The sequence below is a fragment of the Rhinopithecus bieti genome, unplaced genomic scaffold (genome assembly GCF_001698545.2).
Source record: "Rhinopithecus bieti isolate Rb0 unplaced genomic scaffold, ASM169854v2 scaffold_22165, whole genome shotgun sequence".
Classification (NCBI taxonomy): Eukaryota; Metazoa; Chordata; class Mammalia; order Primates; family Cercopithecidae; genus Rhinopithecus; species Rhinopithecus bieti.
In genome coordinates this window covers 1,228,944-1,242,903 of record NW_016810977.1, presented here as the reverse complement: position 1 = coordinate 1,242,903, position 13,960 = coordinate 1,228,944, and the positions used below count along the sequence as shown (strand labels likewise).

The 13,960-nt window shown below is 38.9% G+C and overlaps 1 protein-coding gene across 1 annotated transcript in view; it reads left to right on the top strand.

Annotated features, from left to right (window-relative positions):
* The window catches only part of DNAH5 (dynein axonemal heavy chain 5), a 242,913-nt gene that overhangs the window by 123,617 nt on the left and 105,336 nt on the right, over nt 1-13,960 (top strand). Inside the window, 3 exon segments of the mRNA XM_017893302.1 lie at nt 692-893; nt 1,768-1,910; nt 2,908-3,042. Of these exon segments, the coding sequence (XP_017748791.1) occupies nt 692-893; nt 1,768-1,910; nt 2,908-3,042 (480 nt within the window).

Below are 13,960 nucleotides of genomic sequence, written 5' to 3'. Positions count from 1 at the left end.
TCTTTATCACTGGTTTTCAGTAATTTGATTATTCTATGTCCTAATGTAGTGTTATTGTGTTTATCCTGCTTGAAATTTACTGAGCTTCTCAGATCTCTGAGTTTTCAGTTTTCTTCAAATTTGGAAATACATTCAGCCTATTTTATTTTATTATATTTATTTTATTTATTTTATTTATTTATTTATTTATTTATTTATTTATTTATTTATTTTTGGAGACGGAGTCTCGCTCTGTCGCCCAGGCTGGAGTGTAGTCGCGCTATCTCGGCTTTGCAAGCTCCGCCTTCCTGGTTCACGCCATTCTCCTGCCTCAGCCTCCCGAGTAGCTGGGACTACAGGCGCCCGCCACCTCGCCCGGCTAGTTTTGTATTTTAGTAGAGATGGGATTTCACCGGGTTAGCCAGGATGGTCTCGATCTCCTGACCTCGTGATCCGCCCGCCTCGGCCTCCCAAAGTGCTGGGATTACAGGCGTGAGTCACCCCGCCCGGCCAACCCTGTTATTTTTAAAGGCAACTTGGTGTTTCCAGAGATCAGTTCTTCATTTGTTCTCCAGTTTTATTCATCCTTTCCCTTATTCTTGGAGGAAAACAAGTGTCTTGTTTCTATATTTACCGTTTGCATTGAAACCCTAGAGCAATGTTTGGGTTTGAGAATCCAGTAATTAAAAAAAAAATTGTCTTTCCTTCTCAGGAGCAAGGCGGGGAGGTGAGCCAGGCGCACCTGGGGCGGCTGTTCGTGTTCGCGCTGCTGTGGAGCGCGGGGGCGGCGCTGGAGCTGGACGGCCGGCACCGCCTGGAGCTCTGGCTGCGCGCGCGGCCGGCGGGGACGCTGGAGCTGCCGCCGCCAGCGGGCCCCGGGGACACCGCCTTCGACTACTACGTGGCGCCCGACGGTGAGGACACCTGTCCATCCAGACGGAACCCATGGGGGCTGTTCTTCCCTACATGGCCAATATTTACACAGTATATATATATTTTTCTAAATGAGATGTATCATTCTTGGCTGTAAGATATGAAAATGTTTGTGTGTGAAGAAAGTGACAGTGGTTTCTGTTTAAAAAATCTGTTTTTCAAATGCACGTTTTCCTCCTGTTAAATATATTGTGCACTAAACTTTCAATGAATTAAACATTTAAAAAACCAAATCAGATCCATTTCTGTCGTTCATTCAATAGAATCAGCAATTTATATAAAAGTTACAAAGTTTAAAGTATATTTTTGCCAAATACGTGGGTATATAGATACCCACAGCTGTATATCTTTATCTCTGTATGCATATATATTTTAAGGTTATTGGTGTGTGTATAAATATATAAAGTACATTTATACAAAAAATGAAGTACATATATATGGGTATATAATAATGTATTAAATATTTAATATACATATGCATAGGCCTAGGATCTTTTGCCTAATGAAAAGAGTGTGAGATTAGACATTCGAAAGTGATTAATGATTTTTGATACACGCTGCTCTCACTGTGTTCTGTATTTTTATACATACTTCATGCTATTGAAAACTAATATATTTTTTTAAAAATTCCGAAATACTTCCTAGTATTTCCTAGGTTTACACCTTGAAATTGTTCCTTGGGACATTTTGACTCAGCTAACACATACTTGTGTACTTAGATCGCTAATTTTAATGATCTTTATCTTATGGGGAGAATTTGGAAGGTGACCTCATAAGATTTCAAGGATGTCTGCTCATTACAGTTCGGAGTTGAATTATTACTATGGAGATGGAAATGTCTTCTGTTCATCTCAGGTACATGGACGCACTGGAACACACGTACCCAAGAATACCTGTATCCATCTGATACCACCCCAGAGTATGGCTCTATTCTGGTGCCAAATGTTGACAATGTGAGGACTGACTTTCTAATTCAAACCATGGCTAAACAGGGCAAGGTATGACTTTTAATTTTTATGAACAGTAGCATATTTTAAAGGAAGACATGAAGCATCCTGCATTTATTATAAAATGTTTTATGTTGCAGTTTTGAATCAATGAAAATGTTACCTTATCTACTATTCTTTTATTATTACCCACTAAAATATGAGTTGAATAGTTCTAATTCATAAGTAAGTAATTATTTCTTATGTATGAGTTGACAGTAAATTTTGACTTGCTTTTCCCCATAGGATTCGTTCTGCTTTGATCACTGAGCTAGTTTGCTAGGGCTGCTATAACAAAATACCACAGCCTAGGTGGCCTAAGCAACAGCAGTTTATTTTCTCTCTATTCTGGAAGCAGAAAGTCCAGGATGAAGGTGTTGGCAGGCTTGCATTCTTCAGAGGTCTCTCTCCTTGGCTTGTAGATGTCTGCCTTCTCACTGTGTCTTCTCATGGTGTTTCTTTGTATATACAAATTTCCTCTTCTTTTTTTTTTTTTTTTTTTGAGATGGAGTCTCTGTCACCCAGGCTAGAGTGCAATGGTATAATCTTGGCTCACTGCTACCTCTGCCTCTTGGGTTCAAGTGATTCTCCTGCCTCAGCCTCCCGAGTAGCTGGGATTATAGGTGCCCACCACCATACCTGGCTAATTTGTGTGTTTTTAGTACAGACGGGATTTCACCATGTTGGCCAGGCTGGTCTCGAACTTCTGACCTCAGATGATCTGCCTGCCTCAGCCTCCCAAAGTGCTGGGATTACAGGTGTGAGCCACCATGCCTGGCCACAAATTTCCTCTTCTTATAAGGACACCAGTTAGAGTGGGCTAGGGCTTGTTCCAACAGCTTTATTTTACCTTAGTCACCTCTTTAAAGACCTTATTTCCAAATAGAATCACATTTTAAGGTACTAGGGGTTGAGGATTCAGCATATGAATTTTGGGGGGACAAATTCAGCCCATCACACTCATTTATTTCATTTCTTGTTTTTTCTTTTTCAATTCCCACTATTTTAGGCTGTACTATTAATTGGTGAACAAGGAACAGCCAAAACAGTCATAATTAAAGGATTTATGTCCAAATATGATCCTGAATGTCACATGATCAAGAGTCTGAATTTTTCCTCTGCAACCACCCCACTGATGTTCCAGGTACTGGCTCTTTGGTATGGCTCAGTAAGCCCAAGTTTGTGATAAACTTTGGAGGCTCAAATCTCTACTATTCTGCTTAATCTAAATTTCATCTGAACTTTCATAGCCATGATAAATCACCCACTTACGTTTTTCATTCTTTCAGTTATTCAACTGCAATAGTTTCCCTAGTTAGATTATAACATCTTAAATTATGGAAGCATTAAAAGGTTATATAAGGTGCTATAGGCCTCAATGTGGTTTAAAATATCTATGTAGAAAACATTGTGAACATGCCAAATCCAAAACTGAAAGAAAATCATTTATTCCCCACCTACTTCCTGTCCCTAGAGTCTGCTTGTCTAAAGGCGTTCCTAATACTCTTTGAGGCTAGGCACTTTGCCATCATCCTTAATGCATCCATTTGCTCAGGTCTCAAAGGCTGTTACAGTACCAAAAGAAATGCATTTCACATCTGTTTCCTTATCTTCATGCTCCTTGTTTACCTCTAGGTAATCCACTTCTGCATGATTGCATACCAGGGTATTGGCGTGGAAGAATCCCCAGCTATGATTGGTTCAAGTTGAATTCTCTTTCAGTCTAACTTTTATACTTTCCAATCCCTATTTCCTAAAATGCCACTTTAATCTTGTTGTTCCATGACTTAACATTCCACCCTGGCTCGCATCCTCAGTTGCAATAAGGTATAAAATCTTAGACCCTTAGAGACGAAATATTTTACTCTATGTATCACAGAAGTGTGAGAGAAAGAAAACCCCTCAAGTTTGCGTTGTTTATTTTTTTCCCCAATGAAACCACCAGGAATGACCTAGGTTTGCAGTGGCTTAAATGGTTCTTTTTCTCCTGGTCCTAAATTGTACAAGACCTTATTGAAACTGAGGAGGAAATCCTAAATGCCAGTACATGCTTCAGTGATTTGCAAATGATCTCTCATATTTTTATTAGAACATTAATATATTACCAGGTACATGTCATAAATTGCAAATGGAAGGGAAATTTTTAGGGGAACACAAATCCAAAGAACTTTGCTTTTAATGAACTTTGTTGTTCTTTAGTTGTTGGAATGAAAATATCAGAGCAATGAAACTTGTTGAAGGCATGGTTAAATCATGACATTTTATCACTTAATTTAATTGGTGACAGTGGAGTGCCAATACACTAAGGCCATTGATTAAACTTCTAAATAAGACTGTCAACTTGATTATACTCTTCTGGAGGAGATGGGATTTTCAGTATGGGCTGTCCATCTGTCAAATAAATGCCATTCATATAGTGTCTGGGTGGGCAGATCTGGATGGAGGTCAACCCCAAATTGCAGTGACTCAGCAGTGGCATTTTTGTGTTTGGGAAATGACACATTAAATTACCCTAGGTTGGCAAGATGCTAACATTATATGTGTTCCTTTAATACCGCTTTACAATTAAAGAGCTTTCGTTAGTTTTACCTTAGGAGAACATTCTCTTTAAAGGTTATAATTATAACGTTATTTGAGGGTAAAGGTTTTTAAAAAATCAGATAAGAGTGTGATATTTTTTAATTATGTGGGGTGATTTTCTAATGATCCACACTTCATGAGACTGTATTAACTCTTTAGGCCTACAATGTAATTCTGACAGTAACTACGGCAGAGCGAATGCAGATTTCAGAAGTTAAGGGCCAAGTCCCACAAGACTGCCCTCACTCAGTCACCAGCCACAAGCTTGGGGTTCTCAAGAGACCCATATCTCTGACCAAGTGGCTACAAATTAGGCCATTCCCTCAGCCCTCTCAGTTTCCATAATTCACTAGAATGACTTACAGAACTCAGAGAAGTGTTGTGATTATTATTACAGCTTTCTTACAAAGATACAAATAAGTATCAGTCAAAAGAAAAGATACAGAGGGCAAGGTTTGGGAGGGTCCCAAATGCAAACCTTCCCTGTCCTCAGAATGTGCTACTTTCCAGGTATATCATGTGTATCACCAACCTGGACTTTCACTTGAGCTGTGGTGTCCTGGGTTTTTATTGGGGTTTTATTACATAGGCATACTTGATCACATCATTGGCCATAGGACAGGACTCAGATCTTTTTATTTGTTTTGAAACAGAGCCTCGCTCTGTCACTAGGCTGTAGCACAGTGGCACGATCTTGGCTCACTGCAACCTCCACCTCCGGGGTTCAAGTGATTCTTCTGCCTCAGCCTCCTGAGTAGCTGGGACTACAGGTGTGGGCCACCACACCCCGCTAATTTTTGTATTTTTAGTAGAGATGGGGTTTCACCATGATGGCCAGGATGGTCCAGATCTCTTGACCTTGTGATCCGCCCGCCTCAGCCTCCCAAAGTGCTGAGATTACAGGCATGAACCACTGTGCTCAGCCAAGATCTTTAAGACTGAACTCAAATTTCCATCAGCTCCCCTCCCAGGTCAACTGATATCATGTGACTTAAAACCTCAACCTTCTCATCACATGGTTGGTGATGAGTGGTTGGCATGAGTGGTATGAGGGGCCCATGTGAATAACAGTCCTTTCTATCAGGAAATTTCCAGGAACAAAGGCCAGCCCAATCTTTTATTATACAACAAGGCCTTGTCACTGCATTTTTGTTACCAACTCTGTGACATCTCTGCCAGGTACTAAAGATCTGTGGTTTCTGTCTCTTTAACATGAAATATTTTCTCATTTCCTGGAAAAAGCCATATGTTATCTAGAACACCTGTTGTTTGCCATACAAATTCATAAACCATATAATAAATTTCTAGAAGTGGTACCATATTCAGATATAATAAGTAGAAGAAGAATGAAGTATTCTTTAGGCTCCCATTATCTGATACACAAGGCTTTAGCCTGATTCCCCACTGTTCTTCAGTGTTAAGGTGGAGTTAACACGTCACTGTTTCTTTTTTCTGTTCAGAAGCATCACAGGATCATCCACTCTGTTTAGTGCCAGAGACTGTTTTGACTGTTGTGCATCAGGGCTTTCTATTAAGCAAGACTCATTAGTTTCAGAAAACTTTCAATTAGCCAAACTGTTGTAATTAACTTTCTCACTGTAATTTTCAGTCATTCATGCTAAACAAGGCTGATGGAGCAGAGCATTTGTCTCTGCATCTCCCATGTATCTGGATCCCAACCAAACTGAAATCATAGATGAGAAAATAGATACTGTCCATTTCTCAGCTGTTACCATGATGGCACACTGTCCAATGAAGGGCACATGTCTGTTACCTGACAGGTTGTTTTCATCATGATGTAACTTTCACATCTTTCATCAGTAGAAGGACTATTTGTCACTTTTTGCCTGGGACAATCCAGGTTATTTTCATTGTCTCAGATTAATAATGAATAGCATCTTTTGCCACTATCAAAAGTATCTGGTTTGGACAAAAATTATACAGTCATTCCATTTTTTGGCTAAGGGAATTTAGTCAGCTTCTTAAGAAAGATTCCTCATTTTTTCCCCCAAACTAATATTGTTTTAATTTTTTTATTTTGAAAATAATTCATACATAGAAGTAGAAATTTAAGCAATAAGAAAAGGCGAAAAGAAGACAGCAAAATTACTTAAGATAAATTCTGAAAAGATTTCTAAAAATAATTATAAAGTGTTTTGAACATAGCCACCATCTTACAAATGGTTGCATAGCAATAGGTTTTATTTTTTAAAAAATAAGACTCCTAGAACCTGGATGGAAATTCCATAGTTTTTTTTTTTTTGGACCCAGAACCACTTTTCAAAATGACATCTTGTGCAGTAGATTAATCTATAAAATAAGTAAACATGGATTTGCTTTGGTGGAATTGGAGCTGGGGTTCTGGAGCTCATTCCAGCCTCATCTTTTCTTCCTGCAAGGGATCTCTGTGGTTGCAGAAAATCCTTTTGGTTCCTCAGAACAGTTTGAAGACTAGTTTCCTAAGAGATAATATGTGAAAGTATATTTGTATCATAAAGCTCTCTTAAAATGTCAGGTTTTACTGTTAAGACTGATGTACTCAGGTGGAAGGAGATTCAAGCATTGTCTAAATTCACTTAGTTGGTGGCAGAATCGAAGCTGGAAACCAGGGTCCATGTGCTGTGCTGTGCTGTGCACCCACATGCTTCCTTCCAATGGCCTTCCTTTATCTATATTAATATCTAAAGGGCTGGTTTATCACTTAGTGCACTTGTTTTATTTTTAGCTTCCAGCTATGCATTATTGTATTTTCTTGTGATTTTTGACGTATTTTACTTTTTACAATGTACTATTGAGCATTTTAAACTTTCCTAATGTAAGACTATTTTCGTTTGGTTTTAGTGAATTACAATAAAATGGGAAGATGTTATTGGGCAGTAGATTTCTTAATAAAGACTGTAACTCTCCATTTTTATGTTTTGGCTAATAGCACATATATGAAAAACTAAAATTATGTATATTTTATATTTCTGTTTAATTGTATATAACATGCATGAAAAATGATTTAGGTGCTAGCATATAGAGATACACAGAAATAATAAAATAGCTTTACATTTTGTACTATATTAAACTCACGAATTGCTTTCATATATATCATTAATGCATGATACTCTGTAGCAAGCTCATGAATTGCTTTCATTTATATCATTAATGCATAATGCATATATGCATATTCATATGCATATATATGTATGTACATATGATTTATGTATCTATACACGCTCTCATTTCTGGGTTGTATTACATCCAGAAATATTAAGTGGCTTACGTGAAATCACAGAGTTGATAAATGTGAGAAGCAGTAGTTTAATTTGTTTTTCCTGACTTTCAGCCTAGTCAGAGCTGTTATGTAAGGTGGTGCAGATTTTGCACTGTGTCTCTTTCGCAAAGATGACTGTGTGACTGTTGTACCTAAGAACTAGGCAATGCACCATCGCCTCAGCTGCACATGATCCTTCCAATACCCTTTCCGATGTTGCTTTCCTCCCTTTGTCTTGTTGGGGAAATAGGCATGTGCATAACCAAATGTGGCTGGCGAGATAAGTGGTACTTACGGCAGAATCTCAATGCTATACTGTGGAGTCTGGAGGAGGAGCCGATTAGTTTCCATAGGGGATTACAGAAATCAGCATAATGAAAGAGTTGATCATTACTTGGGGGAATTTAATATTTATATTAATTTCTAGGAATTATGAAAGCTGAGTTGTCTATTAAGAAATTAATTCAGTAACTGGATTGTTCTTAGGTTTAGGGCTGCTAGCTCAGAAAAGAGCCGGAAGGGAGCTCCATTCCTTAGCCTACCTGGTTTTCTGACCATCTGGTTTTCATGTCTTAAAATGCTGCTGTCACAGCTTGGGTTAATGATGATATCCTGTGTGTGTAGATAGACAATGAGATTGGAATTTTGTTTAGGTTTTATAAATTGCATAAGATGCTGTCATGCCAACTATGATTCTCCAATTTCAGAGTAAGTAAAGTGACTGTCTATTCTTAAAGAACAGTATAGGTCCTTAGTGCAAGTCCTTGCTAGAGACTTAATTTTTTTAAAATCAGTAACTGGATTGAGAGAAGTGACATGTTTTAGAAGATCATTCATCTAAATCAATATTTCACAAAGTGAATTTGGCTAATGATAATCCTGAGAGTTCTTTTTGGGCTTAGAAATGGCTACTCTAGAAATATATAAGAAAGGATCCCATAATGAATGCTGTAAGCCAGCCTATAAGGTGAACACCACTTCATAGTCTATATGGCTTTTTTTTTTTTAACTGAATATAAATGAACTAAGATCCTGAGGGTCCAGAACAAAGACAGTGAGAAGGACTGTCTGGAAGTGAGACTGGAGGAGTAAGTAGTGGACACCATGGAGTTCCCTGTAAGTCACTGACTAGGAACCCCCTGGAGTCCTGAGGAGGATGCATTGCCCTTTGGAAAGCTCGTTCTGGAGGTAGAGTGGAAAACAAGATGCAAGAGACATGGCTGCACTCAGAGAGACCTGAGAGGACACAGTTGCAGTCATTTTTCAGAAGGGAGGTTGGGCTGGACCAAGATGGTAAAAGTGAGAAAGGAAACAGAACAAGGATGCATTCAACCTTGACTAGGAAGTGGAACTGCCAGAACTTGTGATTGGTTGAGTAGAGGTTTATGTTAGTCTGTTCTTGCATTACTATAAAGAACGACCTGAGACTGGGTAATTTATAAAGAAAAGAGGTTTAATGGGCTCATGATTCCACAGACTATACAGGAAACATGACTGGGGAGGCCTCAGAAAACTTTCAATTATGTTGGAAGGGGAAGTAGACACTTCTCATCTGGCCAGAGCAGGAGCGAGAGTGAAGATGGAGGTGCTACACCCTTGTAAGCAACCAGATCTCGTGAGAACTCACTCATGAGACAGCACTGGGGGGATAGTGCTGAACTATTAGAAACCACCTCCATGATCCAGTCACCTCCCACCAGGCCCCACCTCCAACATTGGGGATGATAATTCCACATGAGATTTGGGTGGGGACACAGAGCCAAACCATATCCAAAGGTCGTTGGAGGAGAGGCATAGGAGAGTGAGAAAAGTCAAAGATGACTCCAGGTTTCTTTTTACCAACAAACACGTAGTACCAGACACCCTTCTAGACACTGAGGATGAAATGAGGAAAATAGGGAAGACAAGGTGCCTTCCCTCCTTACCTTCTAGTGGCGGACACAGGCAATAATCTAATAAGCGAACATATTTACTTGGTTTTTTTTTAACTGGACGGCAGTTCATAACAGCAAAACAATGGATGAGGTGGGAACACCAATCAAAGAGATTGGGAGGAATGTGGGTGGCAGAATACTACACAGATGATCTGTGATTCTTTCGACGGATTTCTTTGGGGGAGACAAAAAATTCTAGGTAAATTTACAAATCATGCAATATAGCCATTGTATATGAGTCATAAAGAAGTTTCCAGGATTGACTGTAGTCAGGGAAGGCAATTTAAGAGGTCATGACATTAATCCCTGTGAGAAAGAAAGACATAATGGAATGGGGGCCTACTGTTGTTTAGGTAGGAAGAGATACTTTAGAAAGCAGTGTTGAAATTATAATAGAAAAACTCAGTCTTGTTAGATGTGGAAATGTTTGGATGGGGCAATAGGTAGTTGGTGCCAGTTTCTGAGTTGAACACCCCGAAGGGGTGCAGACTTTGTGCTGAGCAAGGAATAGGAGTTGATGTTTGAATGTGCTTATTTTCATGATGTTATGGAACATCCAGCTCAGACAGACCAGATGTCCAAGTGTACAGTTTTTTTCAAACAGCCCCAAATGGATAGCTATTTAAAGGAGTAGAGCATGCAGTACAGGAGGAGCATGGCTAATCTGAACATCTGAAATTCAGGTTGCTCCAAAGTCCAAAATTTTTTGAGCGCTGGCAAGCTCAAAAAGTAATGACGAAAATAGGGAAGACGAGGTGCCTTCCCTCCTTACCTTCTAGTGGAGGACACAGGCAATAATCTAATAAGCGATAGATATCTAATATCTATCTACTTGGTTTTATTAACTACACTGCAGTTCCTAACAGCAAAACAATGGATGAGGTGGGAACACCAATCAAAGAGATTGGGAGCACCCAATCTGGGTGCTGGAGGTTGGTCCAGCCCAACCTCCCTTCTGAAAAGCTGGAGCACCCTCCAGCTTTCATATCTTTTCAGCACACTACCAGATTCCCCCATGCAAGCATGTCCAATGTGTATTATTCAAGGTACACGAATACTGTTTTATGCACAAAATTGTATAGATATGAAATATTTAATTTTAAATATTTTAAAATAAAATTTAAATAAACATATAGATACACATTTAAATAAATACACACATACATACATAGTGTATAAAATTACTTCCTGGCTAGGTACATAAAGTGTATATAGGAAACACAAATGGCTTTTATGTTTAGATTTGGGTACCATCCCCAAGATAACTCATTATATATATGCAAATATTCCCAAATCTGAAAACTTTCAAGATACAAAACACTTCTGGTTCCAAGCATTTCAGAGAAGGCAGGCATAGCCAATTTGCATTGTGTTTCAGGCCTTCAGGAGGTCTTACCAAACTTCAACACTCTTTAGGTAACTATTGAATCTGCAACAATTCTAAAAATGGAAAGAAGTCTCAACTTCTAGGTTCTCAAGTTACTTAATTTTTCTCCCTATTTTGTTGTGCTTTTGTCGATTTAACTCTTTTATGAATGTACAGCTTAGTGGTGATAGTGGTGATTTCCTATCATTTCCAAAAAATTAGGGTTGCAGTGGAGGGGCAGAAAGTATAGGTGTGTGGCTATTACTCTGTATTACTCTGACTATCCCACCTAATACTTTTTAGCTCTTGATAAAGCCTCCCAATAAATAAAATCTTCGTGTGCCAAAAAGTGTTCTCATTAATAGACATGGGAATGTCTGAAAGTCCTAATTGGCCATAAGGAGGTACATTTAAATTCATTGAAAAGAAGAGCAAATTTAGCCTAGTACATTAAACAATTTTGCATTTATGTGGGGGGGATATGAAATTGTTTTTGCCATTGTACTATTTCATGGGAAATTTGTAATTGAATGAGTTATGATATATTTATATCTCATTCTGTTTAAAAATGGTGAAACATTTTCACATTCCTTGCTATTATTCATTAAAATGATGAGGCCAGGCACAGTGGCTCATGCCTGTAATCCCAGCACACTGGGAGACCGAGGTGGGTGGATCACCTGAGGTCAGGAGTTTGAGACTAGCTTGGCCAACATGGTAAAACCCTGTCTCTCCTAAAAATACAAAAATTAGCTGGGTGTGGTAGTGGGCACCTGTAATCCCAGCTCTTGGGAAGCTGAGGCAGGAGAATTGCTTGAACCCAGGAGGCAGAGGCTGCAGTGAGCCAAGATTGCACTCCAGCCTGGGTGACAGAGCAAGACACTGTCTCAAAAAAATAAATAAATAAATAAAATCATGACGAAAACGTACAATGTGCAATTACTGTAAAGATTCTCAAGGATAGTTGTGTAGAGTTTTGCTTTTTTTGTCTTATATTTTATCTCATTTTGTGGTTATATCGTGTTCATAAAAGTCACTTTTAACTGGTTTGTTTTTGTCATGAAATAAAACATTCTTTGGATAAGAGAAGGAGAATTTATTTTATCTTAATATACCTCCACTTTCTTCTGTATTTATGCAACATCTTTAACATGATTTAAAATCATGTATTAGTAGATTCCTACAGTGATAGAAATGAAATGAGCTTTCGAGTTTTGAAGCTTCTAGAGTCTGAGAACTTCGGAGCGCTTTCTGCTTGCTTTGCAGTGCTAGACCTGGTTACTCAGTGCATACATTTTGAAGGACAGTTGATTCCCAAGCCACATTACGCTACCAGGGACATGAGAACACCAGTCAAGAGCCTGGAGTCCTCTCCTCACATCCTCTTCCTTCCCCTTCCAGTGTCCCTTTTTTCAGTTATTTATTTGTTTATTTCTTTATTTATGTAAGTTCTAGGATATATGTGCACAACGTGCAGGTTTGATACTTAGGTATACATGTGCCATGTTGGTTTGCTGCACTCATCGACTCATCGTTTACATTAGGTATTTCTCCTAATGCTATCCCTTCCCCAGTCCCCCACCCCAGACAGGCCCCAGTGTGTGATGTTCCCCGCCCTGTGTCCAAGTGATCTCATTGTTCAACTCCCACCTGTGAGTGAGAACATGTGGTGTTTGGTTTTCTGTTCCTTTGATAATTTGCTGAGAATGATGGTTTCCAGCTTCATCCATGTCCCGGCAAAGAACATTAACCCATCCTTTTTTATGGCTGCATAGTATTCCATGGTGTATATGTGCCACATTTTCTTAATCCAGTCTATCACTGATGGACATTTGGGTTGGTTCCAAGTCTTTGCTATTGTGAATAGTGCTGCAGTAAACATATGTGTGCATGTGTCTTTATAGCAGCATGATTTATAATCGTTTTGGTATATACCCAGTTATGGGATGGCTGGGTCAAATGGTATTTCTATTTCTAGGTCCTTGAGGAATCGCCACACTGTCTTCCACAATGGATGGTTGAACTAATTTACACTGCCACTAACAGTGTAAAAACATTCCTATTTCTCCATATCTTCTCCAGCATCTGTTGTTTCCTGACTTTTTAATGATTGCCATTCTAACTGGCATGAGATGGTATCTCATTGTGGCTTTGATTTGCATTTCTCTGATGAACAGTGATGATGAGCATTTTTTCATGTGTCTGTTGGCTGCATAGATGTCTTCTTTTGAGAAGTGTCTGTTCATATCCTTTGCCCACTTTTTGATGGAGTTGTTTTTTTCTTGTAAATTTGTTTGGGTTCTTCGTAGATTCTGGATATTAGCCCTTTATCAGTGGGTAGATTGCACAATTTTTCTCCCATTCTGTAGATTGCCTGTTCACTTTGATGGTAGTTTCTTTTGCTGTGAGGTAGCTCTTTAGTTTAATTAGATCCCATTTGTCAATTTTGGCTTCTGTTGCCATTGCTTTTGGTGCTTTAGTCATGAGGTCCTTGCCCATGCCTATATACTGAATGGTATTGCCTAGGTTTTCCCCTAGGGTTTTTATGGTTTTAGGTCCAACCTTTAAGTCTTTAATTCATCTTGAATTAATTTTTGTGTAAGGTGTAACGAAGGGATCCAGTTTCAGCTTTCTACATATGGCTAGCCAGTTTTCCCAGCACCATTTATTAAATAGGGAATTCTTTCCCCATTTCTTGTTTTTGTCAGATTTGTCAAAGATCAGATGGTTGTAGATGTGTGGTGTTATTTCTGAGACCTCTGTTCTGTTCTATTGGTCTATCTCTCTATTTTGGTAACAGTACCATGCTGTTTTGCTTACTGTAGCCTTGTAGTATAGTTTGAAGTCAGGTAGTGTGATGCCTCCAGCTTTGTTCTTTTTGCTTAGGATTTTCTTGGCAATGCGGGCTCTTTTTTGGTTCCAT